Source organism: Molossus molossus, unplaced genomic scaffold, assembly GCF_014108415.1.
Source record: "Molossus molossus isolate mMolMol1 unplaced genomic scaffold, mMolMol1.p scaffold_m16_p_21, whole genome shotgun sequence".
Classification (NCBI taxonomy): domain Eukaryota; kingdom Metazoa; phylum Chordata; class Mammalia; order Chiroptera; family Molossidae; genus Molossus; species Molossus molossus.
This window is the reverse complement of record NW_023425357.1, coordinates 21820768-21843469: the sequence shown is the minus strand read 5'-3', so window position 1 is coordinate 21843469 and position 22702 is coordinate 21820768. Positions and strand designations below refer to the sequence as shown.

Here is a 22702-nt window from a genome sequence, read left to right as displayed (position 1 = left end):
TTAGTTACATTGGCATGTGTGGCCAGGCCATAGTACCACTCAGATCTTTTACGTCATAATAAAGATTTCAAGAATGGTCCGAAAAGAGTGGGAGTTTTGAAACTGGCCTCCATAGATCCCTCAGGACCCAGGTGGGAGATGCAGAGCGGCAGTGGCGTGCTGATAAATGTTTAACAACACCTTCCAGGGAAAAGTAGCGTCTGCCCATTTCTGTGGTGTCAATACTCTCAGCACGGCCAGCTGCAAGCTGCCAATGTGAAGTTATTGCACGTGGTTTTGGAGGAGATATGCGCATAGGCTTGTGGGAGACCCTGTCAGCTAGCTGCAGCCTTCTGCAGGGAGGCCTCCTGGTGGAGGAGGGGGGAATCTGGTCCGAGAGGGTGGGGTCCCAGACTCTGCCCCATTCCTGTTTCTAACAGTGTCCACCCTCCAATCTTTTGCATTTGGGTTCTAGCTAAGATTTCATTTGACTACTGAGTTCTGTAGCTAATGAAAAAAAAAAAATCACACGTACAAATCAGAACTTGCAATCCCCTTACACACACACACTGCCACCGCCACCGCCACCGCCGCCACCACTACTACCCAGCACGTAACTTGCCCTGACTCCCTGTTCCCGCGAAACAAAGCCGATGTTCTTTAGCAAATCCTTCAGTGTCAGGAACGCCACTCACCTTCCCACCACTTCCCATAACAGTCGCAGCAACAGTTAACGACGACTGGGCAGTCACTGTGGGCCGGGAGCTGCGCTCAGCACTCCAGAGGCATTGTCATATCTTAAATCCCAAAACAGCTCTTTGAGGAAAGCATGGTCATTATCCCCACTTTACAGATGAGCAAACTGAGGCCGCCCCTAGTGGCCCCAAAACTTTGCCCACTGCCGGACATCCTGTGAACTTCTACAGGCCCCAGCATGGCTCATGCCACTTCTTGGCCTCAAGGGTCCATCTCTGTCTTCATGCACCCTGAGCCTAGCACAGGGCCTGGTGTTTACTAAACCTGGTTAAACGATCGATGGAGGGAAAGAAAATGGAAAAGGGAATGTATTTAATCATGAACGTGGCAACAAAAATATTCAGGGAACAGTGGCCCATCCACCCATCACGGAAGCAGCAGCATCCGCCACATCGGACACATGGTGGGGGCGCAGTCCTGGAGACACACAGCTCCTGGGAACTTCTGGAACAATCCGTAGATGTATACAACAGCCCCAAACAATCTGGTTCTTTCTTTACTTGCACTGGCCTGATCCTTTCCCGAAAGTAAAACCATTCTCTTTTGTCGGTATGAAGGTATCTTAAGGAAAAAGTGGTTACAAGTCCTTGAGGTTATTAATGATTGCCCTGTGTCTATATTCCTGTAAACTTTTGAAATGCCCTCGTGCCTTCAGATGCTGGAGAGTGTGTGTGTGTGTGTGTGTGTGTGTACAAGTATACACACTTTTTTGGTCTCTTCCCCAGGTGTAATCATTCTCATTGGCTGGATGCAAGGGAAGCCCCTTCTCAGCATGTTCACGATCGGGGTCAGGTAAGGGCTCCATGCCGTCCCTCCCTCGTCAGTGCAGCAAGACAAGGTGCGGAGATTGGGGAGCAGGGACAGTGTGGGGAACCTGCATCTTCCCCACCCCAAGCTGCAGTCTCCCAGTAGCACGCTGTCTGGCAGGTGGGGTGCCCCGGGAGAGCTTGCAGAACAAACAAAGCATACGATTTGGAGTTCCCGTCCCTGTCACTGGATCTTTCTGGCTAATAGTACAGAGTCCAGAGCCAGCCTGCCCATGGTTAAATTCTGGTTTTACCACGTGCTAGCGGTGTGACCTCGGGCAAACTTCTGCACATTCTGTGCCTCGGTTTTCTCTCTGTAAAACGAGAGTGATGCGATCACCCCTCCTGCAGCCGTGGTAAGGATGAGACGGAGCCGGTGCAGGTTCCGGCAGCAGTCTGGAGGGCGCAGTGTGTTTGCTCCTGCTGCTCCTGTGAACCTCAGTCCTTCTTTTATGGAGGAATCTATAGAATCGGATAAAGGACATATCACAGGCCACCCAGCTCACAGCAGGGCTGGGAATCAGGGCCCTTGACTTGAAGCCCAAGGAACTTGCCTTTCCTCCACACGGTGACTCTAACAAGTGGCAGTCACTGCCCGGGTCTCGGCGGACAACGCAGAGATGAGCAGGGAGCAGGCCCCAGCTTTTCCACAGCTGCTCACCGAGTCAAGGGAGGCAGAGCGCCAGGGATGGCCACTGACTGGATACGTCTCAGCTGAAAGGCGGCTGGTGACACTTTTGGGACACAGAAAAGCCAACACATTTCTAGGCCCCTGGAAAGCCCCGTGGTTTCCAGAGGGTGACCCCCATGCTGTTGGTATCTGCAAGACGCTGTAGGTGATACGTGGGAAATTGTTTTTTTGTTATCCTCACCCGAGGACATTTTTCCATTTTTTGTTCAGATAGAGCGGGAGGGAGAGAGAGGAAAAGAGAGAGAGAGAAACATCGACGTGAAGGAACACATCAAGTGGCTGCCACCCGCACGACCAACCAGGGCCGGGGACTAACTGCAACCGAGGTACGTGCCCTTAGCGGGAACCAAACCCGGGTCTCTCTGGACCACAGGCCGATGCTCTAACCGCTGAGCCAAACCGGCCAGGGTGGAAATTGTTTTAATGTCCGTGAGCAAAAATACAGGATATCAAACCCACGATGTAAACAAGCTTAGCTGCCCATCGACTAATGAATGGATAAAAATCATCTAGTGGAATATCATTCGGCCACAGAAAGGAACGAAGCACCGACACCCGCTGCAGCACGGGTGACCCTGGAAAACATGAGGCTCGTGAAGGAAACCAGACTCAAAGGGCCGCATGTTATATACATTCATTTACGTGCAGTGTCCAAAATAGGCAAATCCACAGAGACAGACATTAGATGCGTGATTTCCAGGGGCAGGGGTGGCTGCTAACAGTTACGGAGGTTCTTTTGGTGGGGATAAAAATGTTCTAACGTTGATTGTGGTGATGGTTGCACAGCTCTGAGTATAACTAAGAACCACTGAATTATATACTTTAAAAGGTGAATTTTATAGTATGTGAATTATATCTCAAAAAAGAAAGAGCATAGAGCGGATCATTAGGAATGTTGTTATCCAAGGATCCTTGGGACCTTTCTGATTTATACATAAAAAGTCAACCATTTGCAAATGGTTGGTTTAATGAATACTGTATAGTTAGAATATAGAAAGTACACAGGTATGACAAAAATCATAAAAGCAAAATGCAAATGACAGACATTAGGCAAACCCCATCAGAAACTGGCCCAAGCCAAAAAATCAAGTCCACCTTTTCTATTTAAAAAAGTCCTATAACGAGACAGATTTCCAAGCTACATCAGAATATCTTAAAAAGCTAGTTCTTGGTATAAAAAGCTGCCCTAGCAGTTCATCCATTACAACTTATAATCAGTGCTATAAAGCAAACAGTTGCTGAGACAGGGGTTAAAAAGGATTGCCCCGAAAAGGGGGCCGGGGAAGGTTCCCTGAAGACTTGAGGCTGGAGAGATGAGGATAGTGCTAAGGCAAGAGCAGGGAGGGTGTCCACGCAGGGGGAGCGGCATGAGGAAAGGCTCCGAGGTGCAAACCAGGAGGAGCCGGGCTGGCCTTGGTGAGCAAATCAGAGGGTGGGGTCTTCTCGGGCACAGATCATGGGGGCGATGCTGGGCTCCTTTCTCTCTCAATTCTAATGGTTTTGTCAGACTCCTTTTCAACCAGGCCAGGGCGTCACCACTGTTCTTTTAGAGCAGAGGGGTGAAAAGCATTCTTGACACAGAGCCTGGAGGTGACTGGAGGCGTGAACCCCAGCTGGTTACAGAGGAGAGGGGGAGGGCGCAGCGAGGAGGGGGCAGCTGGCTGCCCCGTGGGATGTGGCCTTTGAGGCGAGGGCAGGGCATCCTGGACGAGTGGATCACTGCGGCGTCGGGGGTCTCAGGCCTTAGGGTCCCTGGGAGAGCTTGTGCAACACAGGTCACGGGTGCAGACGCTGGGTCTGGGTGGGCCTGAGATGCTGCATTTCTAACAAGTTCCAGTGAGCGCTGATGCTACTGGTTCCGGAAGCACACTCTGAGCAGTGAGGCTGCGACTGGGAACCGTCCGGGGCAGGTCCAGCAAGAGGCAGAGCCAGGGAGGAAGTCTGAGCCCCTGGAGAGAGAGCTCAGGGGACTACGCTTTCAGAGGCAGGGGTGACGGCAGAGGGACTGGGGAGCCTGAGCGCTTCGACACCGCGATGCCTAAGGACCTCCCCGAAATAATGATGCATTCCATTGCCATCTTCTAACCCGTGGAAAGTTCCCTGAGCCAAAAGACAATGAGCTATTTCCAGGTAAAGAGCAAAAAAGGTTTCCATGTTCATCTCTACCCTACCCCCCGGGTTATTCCTGATTTCCTGTGTTGACGGTCCCTTTCATCTCATTCATTCTGCTTGCTCCGCCGGAAACTTGCCAGTAAGAGAGACTTGACTGCTTGCTGGTGACTTGGAAAGAAGGTTTGCAGCAAGACTGACGTCACTGGGAACCACCCAACTGAAATGTGGAAACAGCAGGATAGCAGTGAGGAAGTTCTCCCATTCCTTTTTTTTTTTTTAACTTTTTTAAAAATTGATTTTAGAGAGAGGAAGGGAGAGGGGAAAAGCGAGAGAGAAACATCGATGAGAGAGAACATCGATTGGCCGCCTCCTGCACGCCCCTCCCTGGGGATTGGGCCACAACCTGGGCATGTGCCCTGACCGGGAATCGACCTCTTGGTGCATGGGTCGATGCTCGACCACGGAGCCACAGCGCCTGGCTCTCCCATTCTTCTAAACACTTTATCCTGAGGCCCTCTGCCTCAAGAGACACTCAAGATGACCCAAGGTATACTTGCTTTTCCTGGCCCACTCTACTCTTTATTAGTTTATCGATTCTTTTTTTTATTATTATTATTATGAAAGCTTCCTGGTACAAAAATCACCCTTCCACACCATGTAGGGGGAAAGTCCCCCTCATAACCCTCGCAAATGTTTGCTTAGTTAGCCTTATCAGCCTGTACCATACAACCAAGGAAGCCTTCTTGCCATCACCAAGGAAACTGGGCACAGTCCCGTGACTGGATCCTGTGATCTTGGCTTATAGACCCGAAGGCTGTATTGTCTCTGGGTAAAAAGCCACCATCATGCACTGTATTTCTTCGATTCTAAGATGCACATCCTTTTTCACTTCTCCGAAGTCAGACTTCTTGCAGCGGTGTGATGGAGCACCATGCTGCTGATCAATTGGCAGCATTCTCATCTTTCTTAGTGGTACACAAGGTAACGGCGTCCTCCACGAGCAGCAGTGTCTTAGATTGGACGAAACGCATGAGCTGTGTGTGAGTGGGGTTGAATGGGTCTCCTCAGCTAGGCCTATTCCAGCAGCCCACGCAGAGCGCTCGCCACGTGCTAGGCCAGTGTAGGTCGAGACACCTGCCACGTAGTCACTTGAGCATTAGTTCACTTGGCAAACATGTACTGAAGGCCTGCAGGGCTCTGCTGGAGGTTCAATGCAGAGGGTGAACCACAGTGGGCGTGGCCGGCTGACGCTCACGGCACAGCTCTGCACAAAAGCATCCTCTCCCTCACTCATCTCCAGCCTCCCCCATCAGCCCGAGGCCAGCTGGTCATTAACCAGACCTCTGCCCTCAGCCAGGCCTTCCCAGGAATGTGGGATGGGGGAGCAGTCAGCCCCGCTGTTCTGGAGCCAAACGGAGGCAGCAAGAGCCCCTTCTTAACAGCCTATCACATGTGGACATACTGCCCAAAGGAAGGGGATCCATGTTCTCAATCCCAGTTCAGATTCCCCAGAAAGAGAAGCTCATTGGTTCATCTCGGATCACATGTTCTGCTCTAATCCAGTCAGCCATGGCTATGGGAGAATGAAGTCACACAGAAAGAGTTGGAGGGATGGTAGAGAAGTGAGCAGATATCTAAAGGCATAGTTCTGTCACTTTGCCTCCCTCAGTGTTAATTTTCGGTCTGGCTTTCTTACCAGAAATGTCTAAAGCATTAGAGCAATGAAAAGTTAAATTTAAGGGAGGACCCTCTGAACCAAAAAATTCCACCTTCTACTAATTGCCTGATTCTGGAAATTTCTTTCCTAGAGCCCAGAGACTTTTCTCTTTAATAAATGAGAGCAATTTAAGTGCAAAAGCACTTAAAGAGGCAAAGCAACTGGCAGACTACTTCACACTAAAGTGTGGATGTCTGATAGGATAGATCCCTTCCCAAAATCATGGGTTTGCAGTGGGGGAGCTCAGAGTAATAGATGTTGAAGAAGGAGGCAGGTGCATCATGGAATGGGGAACAGAAAATAAAAGAGGGACTTCTTTGTGGGCATTAGAGACGAGCTTTACCAGGTAAAAGTGTTGCAATCGCAGTGGGAATTCATATCGTTCTTAAGTGCATGTTAAAGGTGACCCATCTGACTTTTCAATCCAGCCTGGCTGTGGCTGCCATTCCAGAGGGTCTGCCCATCGTTGTCACAATCACACTGGTCCTGGGAGTACTACGGATGGCCAAGAAGCAGGTCATTGTGAAGAAGTTACCGATCGTGGAGACTTTAGGTGAGAGACTCCACCTGGTTGAATTCTTATAAATTGCATAGAATGGATGTTTTGGTGCCATGTTAATTCACCCTGGGTATTTTATAAGCCTGAGAGTTGGTGGTGATGACTGCTTTTTCCTATAAACTCAGATTTTTTCTCTTGCCAGGTTGCTGCAATGTTATCTGTTCTGATAAGACAGGGACTCTAACCACCAATGAAATGACTGTCACCCAACTTCTAACGTCTGATGGGCTCCGTGCAGAGGTGAGTGCTGCAAATATACAAGGTTCAAGACAACGGTGTGCCCTGCCAGACCCTTTCCTCCTCGAGGAAGCACAGGGAGTCTTCTAGTAAACAATAAGGAGAAAACAAATACGAGCGATATTGTGCAAATTCCTTATCGATAGCTACAAGGAATGTGAGTGGTTTAAGGGAGCCCTCTTTATTTTTCATTACCTTTAATAATAAGCACATTATAAAATTTTAAAGCTAGAAGACCATTGTCCATAACCTCCCATGGTAACCTCACCATGATTAGTCCATGTGTGGTTCTGAGCGTCTCCTGGGCATTGGCACCATAGGAAGCTCCCAAAATGTGCCATTTCGTATGTTGTTGCTTTTTTCATGAAATGTTCCACACCAAGGGGTCGGCAGTGACAGTCTGTGGCCCAGTGCCTATTTTGGTAAATAAGGTTTTGTTGGCACACTGCCACACCCTTCCGTTTATATGTTGTTTTTATGCCACAATGGCAAAGTTGAGTCATTGCGACAGAGATTTGCTTGGCTGAAATAGTTGCCATCTGGCTCATGAGAAAAAGTTTGCACACCTGTACTCTACAACATAAGCGCTCATCTGTGCTGTTCCTTGGTTTTCTTAACCAGAATTTTTACCGGCTGCAGAATATCCCACTGAGCAAAATTATTGCACATGGCAGTTAGTGAGGTACTCTGATTAATACACAGCCCTGCAGGGAACGTCTTCGTGCGCAAAGCCTTGTTTGTGGCTAGGATTTTGTCCTTGGGATGGATCCCCAAAAAAGATATTATGGGTCAACCAGAGGAGCATATTTTTGACACTCGATGACATCCCTTCTGTCCCCTTGCCCTACAGGTCAGCGGAGTTGGGTATAATGGCGAAGGGATAGTCTGTCTTCTACCATCAAAGGTGGTCATTAAGGACTTTTCCAATATCTCAGTGGGGAAATTAGTGGAGGTAAGTGTCCAAAGCACCATGGGAGAAATATGCATTTAAAACGGCACTGATGGGGAGTCTCTCTAAGAAGAGAAACAGTTACCGGGCCAACTGGTTCTTGGTGACAACTCGGCCACCCCTAGGAGTCAGGTTGTCACAGTGGCCCCGGGAACAGATGGAAACATCAGCGGCAAGAGAAGCGCCAGAGCCCTGTGTGCGTTAGAGCGGCCTGCACGGAGGAGGTGCGCACTGACTGGCGGGCAGTGGCCCGTGACACGCGGTGCCTGCTGTCCTGTCGGTACTTACAGCGCCGCCCTGAGCATCCTACCACAGGGCCCATCTGTCCTCCCACATTGAAGGGCCCCTGTGAAGCCTGCACCCAGCCGCCTTCCTGTGTGACAATTACTGTGTCACTCCTCCTGGGTCCCACCCCAGGGCCACTTAATTATCACAGCAACCTTGCCAGGCCCGTCCTGTCACCTTAACATTGTGCAGATTAAGGAATGGGCTCAGCCCTGGCCGGTTTGGCTCAGCAGTTAGAGCATCGGCCTGTGGACCAGAGAGACCCGGGTTCAGTTCCCGCTAAGGGCACGTACCTCGGTTGCAGTTTGTCCCCGGCCCCAGTTGGGTCGTGCCGGAGGCAGCCAGTCAATGGGTCCCTTTCACATCAATGTTTCTCTCTCTGTCTCTTCCTCTCTCTCCTCACTCTGTCTAAACGAAAAAAAGGAAAGAAATAGGCTCAGCCCTGGCCAGTTTGGCTCAGCAATTAGAGCGTCAGCCTGCGGACCAATGAGTTGCGGGTTTGATTCCAGCCAAGGGCACGTACCTTGGTTATGGTTAAGTCCCCGGCCCTGGTCGGGTCGTGTGGGTGGCAACTAGTCGATGTGTCTCTCACATCGATGTTTCTGTCTCTCCCTCCCTCCCACTCTACCTAATGATAAATGGAAAAAAAAAATTATACATATATTATATATATATATATCTCCTTGGGTGAGGAATAATAAAAAGAAAAAAAAAAGAAATGGGCTCAGAGAGGTGATGTGAGTGCCCGCGGTCACCCAGCCAGTGTGGGAGGAGAGCTGGGACTCGCGCTCCGTGCCCTTTTGTGGGCTTCTTTTTTGAATCGCTATTTTTAATTGAGCTAGAACTCACGTGCCGCAGAAGCCACCCTTGCACAGTACACAGCTCAGTGGTTTTCAGTAGATTCACCAAGCTGCACAGCCACCTCCACCGTCTGACTCTAGGACACTGGGTCTCCCGAAACAGAAACCCCGCACTCAGTATCGGTCCCTCGCCATTACCCACACCAGTCGCCACCCGCCTACCTGCCTTCCCACCGTGTCTCCTCCCAGAGGCTCTAAGACAACCAGCATCCAGCAGAGGCAATAAGTATCCACTGTGTGTATTTTAAAGAGCGGGGACTCTGATGCATTTGGAAGAGTAAATCTTGTTTCTCACCTCCATCCAAAAATGGGTCAAGCCTTCCATGTGCGACTTTTTCACATGCCCACGTGAGCCCAGGACCCCAAAGGGGGCCGGCTCCGAATATTAACTAAAGACATTGAGAAATCCCCCCTTTCAGGCCGGCTGTGTCGCCAACAACGCTACCCTCGGAGAGCACAGCATGGTGGGACAGCCCATGGAAGGTGCCTTGCTCGCCCTGGCAATGAAGGTGGGACATTTTTTATTTCCTTTGAATGCATTCCTTTGGTTCCAGGGCTCAGCAGTCAGTCCCTGAGCTGTGCCCGGGCAGAGCGGCTGCCCACAAGCGTGGAAGGTGGGGGGATGGCTGTGCCTCTCTGCTTTGTGCAAAGAGGGGAAATAACAGAAGAGGTCTGCTCCCCCCTCAGTCAGGGCAGAAGCCCACTCATGGGTGCTTGTCCTGTGGGAGTGGCCCCTCTGGCTCCTTCCCAGCCGTTCTGCTCCCGGCCGCTGGCTCTGTGCTGTGACCTCCCTCTCCCGGCCACCTCAGACGTCTCTTCAAGTTCACTGATGCTTCCACCTCGCAGGCACCTCAGGCACCCCGAGCTGTCCCGCAGGGCACTACCCTGCGTCCACCTGTTCACCTGTCCCTCCCCAGCCCAAGACCAGATGCCCTCATTCCTGCCTCTCGCCCATGTCACAGCCCAGAACAGGGTGTTCCAGGGGCCAGTTCTGGGCGGGCAGACAAGGGGAAGGGTTACCCTTTCACCACCTCCCAGTAAAGGTCACGAAGGTGTGAAGACATCGCTGCGCCGTGTCCTTTCCCCTCACTCACAGAAGAAAATGATCCCCAGCATGTTGGTGATTCCAAATGGAGCCTATTGCCCCCTTCCAGACAAGGAGGGTGAGCCCCACTCAGCAACCCCCGCCCAACAGGGGAGGGACAGCCGACCTGGCTGTCACAGCGGGAGCCGAACGCCGGGGTGGGCTCCCCGCCCACGCAATGCAGGGAGGGCAGAGGTTCCAGAACCCTCTTTCTTTTACGTGTTAGGGTTTTACTCCTCCCTGGCTCCAAACTGTTTGGGGGGCCTGGCGTGGGATTTTAGAATACACCTTTAAAAATAAAATAAGTAACAGCTGCTGTGTACCGAGCGCTTCCTGTGAGACCGGCATGGTGCTGAGCATTCTCTGTTTATTCTCTCACTCATCCTTAAGCCTTTCCTTCACCATCCCTCCCGTGTTAGTGTCCCAGAGTAGCCAAAAGAAAGCACCATAAACCGTGTGCTTAAAAAGAACAGAAACTGGCCCTGGCCGGTTTGTCTCAGCGGTTTGAGCGTCGGCCCGGGGTTCGGTTCCCGCTCAGGGCGCATACCTTGGTTGCAGTTTGTTCTCGGCCCTGGTTGGGATCGTGTGGGTGGCAGCCACTCGATGTGTCTCTCTCTCTTCCTCCCTCTTTACCTCCCGTTCTATCTGAAGATAAGTGCAAAAAAATGTCCTCAGGTGAGGATAAAAAGGAAAAAAAAACAACTGATTCTCACAGTCTGGTGACCAGAAGTCCAAACCGAAGTGGCGGGCAGGGCCACACGCCCTCTCCGGGCTGCTCGCAGCCATCCTGGGTGTCCTTGGTTTGCGTCACTGTCCTCTGCCTCAGTCTTCACGTGGTATCCTCCCCATGTGTCCGTCTCCATGTGGCCTTGTCCTCCTCTTACCAGGACACCAGTCTTTGGATTAGGCATGCCCTAAATCCCTCATCTTACCATGATCGCATCTCCAAAGACCCTGTGTCCAAATAAGATGCCATTCTCAGGTACTGAGGGTTGGGACTTAAACACATATATATTTTTTTCTTTATTGATTTTTAGAGAGAGAGAGAGAGAAACATTGATGAGAAAGAACATCGACTGGCCGACTCCTGCACGCCCCACACTGGGGATCGGGCTCACAACCTAGACATGTGCCCTGACCAGCAATCGAACCGGCAACCTCTTGGTGCATGGGCTGATGCTCAACCAGTGAGCCACACCGGCCGGGCATTCAACACATCTTTCAAGGGTACATAGTGCAACCCATAATATCCTCCTAAGGAGTTTTAGACATTTTTTTCTAATCACTTCTTCCACAGAATTTTAATCCACAGATATATCGTATGTCTGTTCATGTACTCTGTGCATATCTGTGCTTTACATAAAAAGCAGCGAACTTTTTTGTCCTCCTAAGGACCCATTTCACCCCTTGTAGGGCAACAGGATGCACAGCTTAGGACTGGGGTGCAGTTTGGGAAACTGAGGCTCAGAGCTATCAACTCACTGGCCCCCACACTGTCAAAGAGGTCTGGCAAGGACCCCAGGCTGTGACAACAGGCCACCCTGCTAATGTGGGGGATCCTTTGGGGGCAGTTGCTCCACCCTCAGGTCTGCAACATGTTTGCCGACAGGAACCCCCAGGCTGCTGTTTCTGAGTAGGTTTTGGCTAGAAGCTATTTCAAAGACCTTGTGGTTCTGCCCCTGGGACCAGAGAAAGAGCCCCCTGCCCAACCCCCGAGTTGGGACACTTGAAAGCAAATGGCCATTCTCTGTAAGCTGAACACTTGGATTTCTCATCTGCCTGAGATGGTTTGAATAATGAACCATTTAAATGGACTGAGCTTGGCATAGCAATCGCTCTAGGCTGACTCACTGAAAGCGTCAGTTTTATTATCCTAGATGGACTTAAGGAACATTAAAGATTCCTACGTGAGGAAGAGAGAGATCCCCTTCAGTTCGGAGCAGAAGTGGATGGCAGTCCAGTGTCAGCCCAAGAACGAGGTGAGTTTGCTTCCCTGCCCCTTTCTGCCCGATTCTCGGGCAAGGATTGAAAAAATTATGGAACTCTGGCTTTAAAAGTGGAAGCTCGTTATCATTTTGCCTCTCTTTTCTCCTTACCCATCTCCCCCCCCCCCCCAAAGTAACTCCCCTTCATGGTCTGGGACAGAGTGTTCCAAAATAGACGTCTAGTAACCAGTCACATACCTAAAACATAACACTGGCTGACATGTGACCAGTTAATGAAACGTACTGTATCCTCTGATCGACATTAATGAGGCGACTTAACGTACGGAGGGATGGGGGTACAAAGATCAGCCCCGTTCCTTTTATGGGCTGTGTAGTATTCCACCCGTGGATTTCCTGTAATTGATCTCATCTGTCCTATACTGAGGAAAACTGACAGGCGACTGTAAGTAGCCCTGCCATGAACATCTCTGTGGATGAGGTAGGTGACAGTCACGAAGAGCTGAAGCATCCAGGGATAGATTTTTTTTTTTTCCTCCCTTTTGTCTTTTTCAGGAACAGGAAGACATTTACTTCATGAAGGGGGCCTTTGAAGCAGTGATTCGTTACTGTACCACGTACAACAATGGGGGCATCTCCTTGCCACTGACACCCCAGCAGAAATCCTTCTGGCAGCAGGAAGAGAAGAAGATGGGGTTTATTGGCCTGCGGGGTCAGTGCTGGTGGCTCAGCCCCAAGCTTTAAGTTTGCACATGACACTGACTTTCCAAGCACATCGATGCAGGGTCCTTAGTCAGGAAGGAGCTTGGAGAGAACGGCACGCAGGCAGTGGCCAATGAAAGTGAAGCAAGTGTGGAATTGACAGGGACCCCCCGCCCCCGCAGTGACACCCATTCATCCAGGTGCAGCTCGTGAGGAGGAAGAGGTGAAACCCTGCCTGCCGGGTTTTCTAAGACAGGTGACTGGGACGCCCCAGAAAAACCGATTTTCCTGATGGGCCTTCTTGCTCATCGTTTCCTGTCAGGAGAACCTAGAGCGCTTTTAAATCAAGGCAGACGTTTCATTCCTTGGCCATTTCCAATTCTCTGCACCAGGGCCTGTGCCTTCCCCGATGGACTGAGCCCTGACAACCACCTTTTTCATGGCCATTTCATGGCCCGTCCGTTTCAGAGAGAGGGTCAAACACCCCCCGGAACACTTGTCTTCCCTCCGGGGCAAAGGTCACGCATCGGGCTTGCCCCCTTGGTTTCCACGGCCTCGGTTTCCCCTTCAGGAACACAGACTGTACACTGCCGGCAACTTGCTGACAAGTGTGCAGGGTGGGGACTTCTCAGCCTTAGGAAAGGGAGGAATGGCACCTGTGTCACCGGCGCATGGCTGGAGGCCTCCGGGCCACAGCCCCGTCCGTTCTCTGTAAGGTACGGACTACGGTTCTCACGCCGCCCCCCGAGGAGCGCCCGCCCCAAGGAGCTGGGCCCGGCTCTGTGCCACTGAGACAGCCCTCCACCCATGTCCCCTCCTGCACGGTTTGTTAGCCTGGGGTAACTGCTGTCCCCAGTCCATGGCGGTGACCAAAGGAGGGCGGAGCGAATGACAGGCCAGGAGAGCTGTTGGAAACGTCCCGGCGGGGGCCAGCGCTCGGACTGCCTCGCGGCCTCCCTTGGGGAGGGGAGGGGCTTCGTTGCCACCACGGACAGAGGTCTTATTTTCTGCCAGGGGGTTGTCTCTAGCCTCTCTCTCTCTCTCTCTGGGGGTGAGACCCGCTGCCCAGCACAGGCCTGCTGGCCACTGCCGAGATCTCTGCCCCCCCTTTGTAGTCCGGGAACTCAGGCAGGAGTGTGACAGTGGGGTCCGGGCTGACGGGGGTAAAATCAGTCCCCTCATCCCCCAGTGACACTCCTGTGGGTCTGGCCTCTCCCCAGTGCTGGCCCTGGCTTCTGGGCCCGATCTGGAGCAGCTGACCTTCCTGGGTCTCGTCGGACTCATCGACCCTCCAAGGGTGGGTGTGAAAGAGGCGGTGCAGGTTCTCACCCAGTCCAGCGTGTGCGTGAAGATGATAACGGGGGATGCCATGGAGACCGCCTGTGCAATAGGTAACGGGAAGGGGGGAGGGGGAGGGAGAAAGACCGGCCATCTTTTACAGTGGGGTCGCTACCATTGGTTAATCCTTGACAAACCTGGTCAGGCATGCTCACCTTCTCGGTGCTTAGGAAAGATTCTAAGATGCGTGTACCGGCATTCCACCTTCAAAGGCCGTGGTCTCCAAAATGTTGGCAGATTCTCCAAAAGGGGAAAAGACCTCATGTATAATGAGAACCACTGTGTGCCAGGGCTTTTCATCCATGATCTTCACAGGCTGTGTTGATCCCAGTGTATAGTTCTAGTCTGGCTTCTGCTATCTGCTGTGTACCCTTGGCAAGTCATTGAACCACTCTGACCCTCGGGCTCTTCATCAGCAGAGGGCTAGTTAGCAACCCTTTCCCATTACTCTGCTTGTTATTGCTGACAGTTGTCACACCTTGGTTTTCTTGCCCCTCTGGGTTGGGGCAGCCTGGCACTGTGGAACCAGACAGAACCCTGCCAGGTTCCAGCTCTGTGACCTTGGGGAAGTTACTTCCTTCTCAGTTTCCGGATCTTTAAGAGGGATAAGACGGCCTTTGCTGTGGGTTGATTCTGTGGTTCACGTGAGATCATGTAGCATAGCAGGTGCTCAGTAAATGGTAGCCATCGTCGTTTTGTTCTTGTTACTCTGACCAAGGCAGGGACTGCTGTCAGGTGAGGGGCGCGAGGGTTAGGGTTACGGCCACAGCTGCAGGCCCTCAGAATGGACTCTCCCCACCCCACAGCCAAGAGCATCGGCCTGTGCACCAAGAAGACAAGCATCATGTCCGGGGAGGAGGTGGAGAATATGGAGCAGAGCCAGCTGGCTGAGCACGTCAACAAGGTGGGAGCCTCCCAGGGCTCACTGGGAAACAGTGGAGGGGTTATGTTTCCAGCTTCGCACTCGCTGACTCTTCTCTTTCATACCTTTACATCCAGATATCTGTCTTCTACAGGACCAGCCCGAAGCATAAACTCAAAATCATAAAGGTAAGCTGTGTGGGGGACAGGTCCTGCCTCACTTGTCCTTCAGGGTACAGTCCAGGCGGCAGCGGCGGCTCCGCTCTGCAGGATGGTCCAGGGCCCAAGCTGTGGCTTCCTCCTCTGGGTCCAGGGCAGCTGCATCAGCCTCTGGGGAGGGGAGAACTGGGGGCCCTGTCCCCCATACACTGAAATCAGGGAGCGGGAGTTGGGTGATGCAAAGGGAAAGATAAAGAGAGGCTGGCCTTTGTTAGTCGCGTGTTCATTGGCATATTCTGTGAGTTAACTCCAGGCCTTAGTCTTCTTGTCTGTCAAGTGGGGATAAGGTGAATGACATCAGCTAATTCCCAAGGTTGGCGAGAGGATCCAAGGAAATCAGGCCTGTGAAGCTCTTGGCACAGTGCCTGGCACACAGCAGGTGCCAAATAAAGAGTGGATCTGATTTTTGGATTGTGCATCATGAAACAGAAGTGCTGGAATGAGAGTCCTGGAAATGTTCTTGGTCTCCCGCCCACGTATACTTTGAGGATTTGCTCTTTAACTCTGTTGGAGTCGTGTTGTTTCTTTTATGTTGTTCTTTTCGTTCTAGAGAGTAAATCTCTATGCAAGTTATTCCTCAAAGAAAATGTTGGGCGCCACATGGTTTCAGGGGACAGGTTGATTATTATTGGTTAGTGGTGATGGCTGACCGGTCAAGCCTTCACTATTGCAGGGCACTGTCACATCCGGGGTCTTAGTTTAGGCCTAACCTCGGCCCTGGGAAGGAGGCACCGTTGCTCCCATTTTGCAGATGGAGGAACTGAGATGGAGAGATTCAAGGCTTGCCCAGTTCCCACAGCTAGTGTGGATGGAGCCGGGGTCAGACTCAGGCCAGCTGGCGCCAGTGCCCTCCAGAAAGGGGTCTCTGCTGTCGGCCACACAGTGTGAGAGGCAGGGCGTCAGGAGGGAAGGAAGGATCCGGAAGGAAGGGCCTCAGGTCACTTCCACTCCCCTCCTCTTTCCAAAGGCTTTGCAGGATTCGGGGGCAATTGTGGCCATGACGGGGGATGGGGTGAATGACGCAGTGGCCCTGAAGGCGGCAGACATTGGAATCGCCATGGGGAAGATGGGGACAGATGTCAGCAAAGAGGCTGCCAACATGATCCTGGTGAACAATGACTTCTCAGCCATCATGTAAGTTGCCCTTTAGGTGTTTTTTAGTGGCAAAAACCTGTGGGTTAAGCAGCTGTGCTATCGATACAGGGTGTCCCCAGGCCCAAACACCACTCAGAGCAGGGTCACAGGGGCCACCCTGGGGCTAGTGGCCGGCAGCAGCCAGGGGACTGTTACGGAAGGTGCAGCAGAGCCCTGTGCCCTGCGCGGGCTGCACCACACGCACAAGGAAGCCGTGGATCACCCTAAATGCCAGCAGCAAGAGATGGGAATACGGCGTGGCTGCTAGAAAACCCACTTGGAAGAATTTTATTTTTTTTAATTTTTTTCCCTCTATTGATTTTTTTAGAGAGTAGGAAGTGAGAGGGAGAGAGAGAGAAACATCGATGAGAGAGAACATCAATTGGCCGCCTCCTGCATGCCCCCCACTGGGGATCAGGCCCACAACCTGGGCATGTGCCCTGACCGGGAATCGAACCGGCGACCTCTTGGTGCATGGGTGGATGCTCAACCGCTGAGCCACAACGGCCGGACTGAAGAACATTTTAATGGCAGAGAAATACTCACACTGTGGTGTTCAATGAGAAACACTGGAAATGAATATATTCCATTTGAGAGAAATGAGTCTATTCAGTTTGAGTCTAGTGTTACGTTGATATGTACATTTCATGCACACAGAAAAGATTAGACAGAAATGCCCAAATTATGAACACCGATGTGGTCTAAGTAAATTACAGTAATTGGGGGTGGGGGAAAAAAACTCTTCCTAAAGTTTGGTGTGACTGTCAACTCGACCAAAGGAATCTTTTCTTTACAAATGGATTCACCATTGGAATTCATAAGACAGTTCCTGTTAGTGAGAAAATGTAGTTAACATATAGCTCTACCGCTTTTGTTCCTTTGCAAAAAATTTTAGTTAAAAAAAAAAAAATAGGAGGGATTAGACAGTTTTCTGCTACATTAGTGCCAAGAGCCTTCTAAATGTACAGCAGACGGCTCTTCCTGCTGGGCCCCTGGACTGACTTACGGATCCCTTGGCTTTGCTATGCCTCGTCATGGGTGAGCCACAGAGGTGCGCTAGGTACTTCGGGAGTCCTGTGTAAGGGCCGAGTCCCCGGGCTTGGATGACAGTCATTTACAGTCTTCAGACAGAAGAATGACCATGGCTCGGGAAGTGTCCCCGAGAATGCCAGGAGGGAGGGTCCAAGCATGGACCCGCCTTACAGCCGACAGCTGGCTGACCCTTCCCCCGGGCCCTCTCTGGGAGTGAAGGCTTTCTCCTCTCTTGCAGAAGTGCAGTGGAAGAAGGCAAGGGCATTTTCCATAACATCAAGAACTTCGTCCGATTCCAGCTGAGCACGTAAGTAGAGGCTAGTCTCCCAGTGCCGTCAGGGGCTGCGTCTGCTCCCGGCGAGCAGCCATTGACAGTGCCCTGCTCTGCTGCTTGTGCCCTGCAGGAGCATCTCGGCCTTGGGCCTCATCACTCTGTCCACCATGTGCAACCTGCCCAACCCCTTCAATGCCATGCAGATCCTGTGGATCAACATCATCATGGACGGGCTGCCAGCACAGAGGTGAGGCACCGGGTGGGCCAGGACCACCACAGCTACTTTGTGCAGGGGCCCGGGGCTAGAGGTGGGCAAACACCATCACTGGCCATAAGGAACCCCAGAAAAGTTAAGTGTGATATGCTGGGCCCAGGGGCAACGCCTAAGCAGGCAGGGTGGGGGATAGTGGAACATTCTCCCTGGGCTAGCTGCATGGCCCAATCCTTTTCATTTAGGTCACCGCCTTCGAGAAGTCCTCCGTGATCACTCTAACATCATTCTCCTCATTCTTAGTCACCTTCCCCTGCTTTATTCTCCCCCCGACAGGAAATATGTATTTCCTTGCTTATCTGGTTATATATAATCCATCTTCCCTTTAGAATGTTAGCTTGTGGAGACGAGGTTGTGTTCCCTGCAGTACCCCAGCATAGACGAGGAGCTCAGTAAAAACTGGCTGAAGGAGCGCGCAGGGGGAGTTGGGCGAGCCGAATGGTGCCGGAGGAAGACGGGGGCAGGGGGCAGGAAGGCCAAAACTGACAGGCACTTCGCTGGGCTTGGGCACATAGGCGGTGTTTCAGATGTAGCGGATTTCTTGTTACTCTTATTAATCATCACCAGTGACACCTGCTGAGGGGAGGAGGGGTGGCCTTTGTCGTCTCCCCCATGCCCAAATTGGGGATCCCTATTCTACACGCTCCTCCATGCCCCCACCACCTCCCACTGTCTCAGTGGGGAAGGCAGTGGCCCTCAGTCGATGGGGCGCTCGGGATGGGCAGGGCCTGGATCCTGTTTCTCCTGGGCAGCTGGGTCTCCTCCTGGTGATGGGAATTGAGCAGAGGAATGACTAGGTGTGGGTCACGGGGTGTGCAGATGGAGGAAGGCGGGTTGCCAAGGTGGGGAGGACAGGCTCCCAGCAAAGATGTGGAGGTCCCCACGAGACTGAAGACCCCACTGCCGGCTCACATGGGACATAGAGGCACTTGCCACCTCCGTCCTGGCCGTGCTGTTGATGACGTGAGCACGTCTCTGCTTCAGGTTTCGTTTCAGTGGTTTATTCCAAAGTTTCCTGTTTTGTCCCGAGCAGTTTGGGGGTAGAGCCAGTGGACAAAGACGTCCTCTGGCAGCCACCGAGGAAAATCAAGGCCATGATCCTCAACAGAGCCCTCATGGTGAAGATCCTCCTGTCAGCTTTGGTCATCATCAGTGGGACCTTCTTTATCTTCTGGAAGGAGGCAAGTCCACCCTGGCTCCACTCGGTCCAAGCCTGGGCGGTGGCTGGTTCAGGGCCGGGTCTGTAGGAAGCAAGGTGGACAGTCCCCGCTGGGGGATGACAAGCGTAGGTATACAGAGTAGCTTTGGGGATGGGCCGGGGTTGACTTTGCAGAGGTGGGAAGAGGCAGGAGGGATAGGAGGCCTCAGGGGCAAAGAATTCAGGCTTTTTTCTAAATGGGACACATGCCTCTGTCACCAGGAAACAATTTGAAATCTACTCAAGCTCCTTATTCCCTGAGGGGGTTGTTGGCAGGATCTTTTTAGTGACTTTTTTTTTTTTATCCTCACCCGAGGACATTTTTCCATTTTTTGCTCAGGTAGAGTGGGAGGGAGAGAGAGGAACAGAGAGAGAGAGAGAAACATCGACGTGAAGGGACATATCGAGTGGCCGCCACCCGCACGACCAACCAGGGCCGGGGACAAACTGCAACCGAAGTACGTGCCCTTAGCGGGAACCGAACCCGGGTCTCTCCGGACCGCAGGCCGACGCTCTAACCGCTGAGCCAAACTGGCCAGGGCGGCAGGATCTTATTAGGGGTCTTTTTACGGCCTGCAGGTTCAGGGAGCCCCACCCCGAGCCATCCAGTGATCTGGATGGAATGAGACAGGTGACCGTCCAGACCTTTCACCCCAGTTGGCCGTGTGCAGGAAGGGGGGGAACACTGGACCGCCACCATTCTGGAACAGCTCTCCTCAAAATCTTCCCCTGCCCTGAGCCTTGTGGAGGGAGACACAGTTGTCCCCTGCACAGGGTCCCCGCAGCGGTATCAGTGCCCCAGACCTTGTGAGAAATGCAGACTCTCAGGCCCTCCGAGTGGCCCTGTTCTAACAGTTTGCTCCCGTGTGAACCTCTGGGCCAGACAGGGCTCATCGCCCCCTCTGCCAGGCAAAGGGCAGTCCCGGCAGCATGGCCAGAGCCTTCTCACCCTGGGCTCCAGCCCGCCCCTTCGGTGTCAGCCAGGACGAGACCCGAGACAGCGAGGGGTCTGTGGCTTTGTTCACTCAGCCCCCAGGCCTTAGTTCTCCATGGGTTCGGGGTGCTGCAAAGTGGATGTAACTCACGTCCTGGGAGGCAAGGTCTCCCCTCGAGCACGCAGTTCCGGGGGAAAGGCTCATGGCCCCTCCCAGTGCTGGCAGAGGGTGGGGTCCTGGGATGGTTTGGGAGACATCCTTCTGGGTCACACCAGTGGACTCAAGACTGAAGGGAGGCTTTCGATCAATTCCCAGTCAAACCGCAGTGCTGTGGTCTGAACACGAGCGGCGTTACGGAGGCGCCACCCCCGGGCCCCCGGGAAGGGTGTTCATGGCAGGGGACAGCATCACCTCAGCCCATGCACTTGTGTTCCAGGTCTCTGAAGACAAGACCAGCACCCAGCGGACCACGACCATGACCTTCACCTGTTTTGTGTTCTTTGACCTCTTCAATGCCCTGACCTGCCGCTCTCAGGTGAGACCTGCAGCCCGCAGGGCCATCTCAGCGTCCTGCCCTGTGCCCTGAGACCGGTCCCTGCCGCGGGCGCTCTGGCACCGGCGTGCTGGTCTGAGACGGCCCCGCGCCCTTCTCCCGCAGACCAAGTTGATATTCCAGATGGGCTTCTTCCAGAACCGCATGTTCCTGTACTCGGTGCTCGGGTCGATCCTCGGGCAGCTGGCCGTGATTTACCTGCCACCCCTGCAGAAGGTCTTCCAGACGGAGAACCTAGGAGTGCATGGTGGGTAGGAGGGTGCCTGCACTGGGTAGGAGGGCCACTGACAGGGACATGGACCGCCCAGGGCACTGCAGAGAAAGGTGCCTCTAGCAGGACGGCCCAGGGCAAGGGGGCTCAGAGCACAGATGGCAGGTGCAGTGACCGTCGGGCTCCGCCTGTGGCGCGCTGTGTGCCCCAGCTGAGGAGGGATTCCGCACGGGCAGTGGGGTTTAACCAGGGCCATTGTGACTTGGACACCTGCTTACCTAAAGACGAGGAGTTGGCCATCCAGTTGTTCTTGCTGAAAGGGACAGGATTTAATGACAGGCTCTCCACCCTGGTCTAGGCTGCCCTGCAGACCCTCATTCTCTCTTTGGAAGCTGCCCAGGGTGGCTTGCCTCCTTTGCCTGAAGCTATGATGACAGCAGAAGTGGGAGGAAGTCACCTAGAGAGAGACCGTGACCACAGGGACTTGGAGAGAACAGGGCAGATACCACCCCCTCCCGCCTCCTCCCTGTACTCTCCCCCGACCTGTCCTCGGCCGCCCCAGGCAGAGCAAGGGGGTCTGAGGCAAGTGTCAGCTCTTCCCAGAATCTAAAAAGCAGTGCCCAGGCGGGTCTCCTGTGGGCACAGACGTTGTAATAGAGGTTTCCATCCAACGCGGCAGGAAGCACCATGACCGTGCGTGGGCACCACACCTGTCTCAAATCACTGATGACAGGAAGCTAGGGATGGCTCTGGACAATAAGATACAGTGGGGTCAGGGGTGGTCTTTAGGGGTTAACGCACTAGAACAAGTCAGGGTGGGCTGGGGGGCCAGAAGCGATGGTTAAGGGGCGTCTGCCCCAAGAAGGGGTGGGAGGCTAGCATCCATTACAGGGGACCTTGGTAACATGCCCACTGCCCTGAGCCACCGGGAAAGGCGACGGGTCCTTGCGGAGCTGGTGCAAGGGAATGGGAAGGGCTGGTCCCCAGCTGCTGGCCCCTGTGCCCGTCTCCCTGGAAGGAAGGACGAGGGGTAGGGAGCAGCCGCAGCAAAGGCTCCCGAGAGCTGCAAGGCCGAGTCCTGGGCAGAGCGGGCTGGTGGCCAGGGACAGGGGGACAGCCTGAGCTCTCTGACCCTTTTCTCTCCTCACCTTCTTACAGATTTGATGCTTTTAATCAGCTTGACCTCATCTGTGTTCATTTTGTCAGAGCTCTTCAAACTATGTGAAAAATTATGCTTCGCCTCCAAGAACTCCCAGATTCACCTCGCAGATGTGTAGTGGACCCCAACCAGTGTACGATCCCCTAAATAAGCTATATTTTTATGTGACTGCAGCCCCTCCCCCCCTCTCCAGAGGGTGTTTTTAGGACACCGCAGCATTAGGTCACTCACTGAGTTCTTCTGGAAGCCAGCAGGAGACTCAGGCCGCATCCTCACTCTCCCTCCGGGCGCCGGGCCAAAAACACCTCTATTTATTAAACGGCAGTGATTTTTGTAAGCCACGTCTGCCTGTGCACGCACTACGGCTCAACGCAACGCAGCCCTCTCGTGAGGAATGCGGGGTCCCTGGCAGGACGGGGAGACGGGGGGCGGGGCACAGTCATGTCTCTGCTCATGGACCCCTTTCGGGCCCCATCTCCTCCTCCACAAAATGGGGGTGTTGGGTATTTTCATCAGGTGCTAGGCCAGAACGTGATGATTATTTTGATGGATTTAGTGAGTGTTTTCTCTGTAAGTGGCCAGGTTGGTTGGAAACGCACAGCCTTGTGCTCATCCCCACATACATGGTGAGAAGCACTCACAGCCCGAATGAGGGCCCCAGCGTTTCAGATGAACAGTGAGCGGCCTGTCCCTTAGAACCAGGAACTGGGATATCTCCTCCTGTCTGGCAGTCATTACCCACTGCCCGGACTGTTGTTAAAATCGAGTCTGTCCTTCTAGCTGCAGGATGGCAGAGCAGAGTGGTCTGTCCACTCCTCTGTCTGCAGCTGGACAAAA

The 22702-nt window shown here is 53.0% G+C and overlaps 1 protein-coding gene across 1 annotated transcript in view; it reads left to right on the top strand.

The window, feature by feature from the left end:
- Nucleotides 1-22057, top strand: part of ATP2C2 (ATPase secretory pathway Ca2+ transporting 2) — a 69715-nt gene extending 47658 nt beyond the window's left edge. Inside the window, exons 11-27 of the mRNA XM_036274470.1 lie at nucleotides 1461-1527; nucleotides 6490-6614; nucleotides 6763-6860; nucleotides 7708-7809; nucleotides 9371-9460; nucleotides 11913-12014; nucleotides 12534-12690; nucleotides 13901-14071; nucleotides 14825-14922; nucleotides 15018-15068; nucleotides 16066-16232; nucleotides 17503-17571; nucleotides 17669-17785; nucleotides 18843-18990; nucleotides 20379-20477; nucleotides 20601-20742; nucleotides 21865-22057. Coding sequence (XP_036130363.1) covers nucleotides 1461-1527; nucleotides 6490-6614; nucleotides 6763-6860; nucleotides 7708-7809; nucleotides 9371-9460; nucleotides 11913-12014; nucleotides 12534-12690; nucleotides 13901-14071; nucleotides 14825-14922; nucleotides 15018-15068; nucleotides 16066-16232; nucleotides 17503-17571; nucleotides 17669-17785; nucleotides 18843-18990; nucleotides 20379-20477; nucleotides 20601-20742; nucleotides 21865-21983 — 1922 coding nt within the window. The 3' untranslated portion in view covers nucleotides 21984-22057. The remainder of the gene's footprint in view (nucleotides 1-1460; nucleotides 1528-6489; nucleotides 6615-6762; nucleotides 6861-7707; nucleotides 7810-9370; nucleotides 9461-11912; nucleotides 12015-12533; nucleotides 12691-13900; nucleotides 14072-14824; nucleotides 14923-15017; nucleotides 15069-16065; nucleotides 16233-17502; nucleotides 17572-17668; nucleotides 17786-18842; nucleotides 18991-20378; nucleotides 20478-20600; nucleotides 20743-21864) is intronic.
- Nucleotides 22058-22702: the final 645 nt, after the last annotated feature.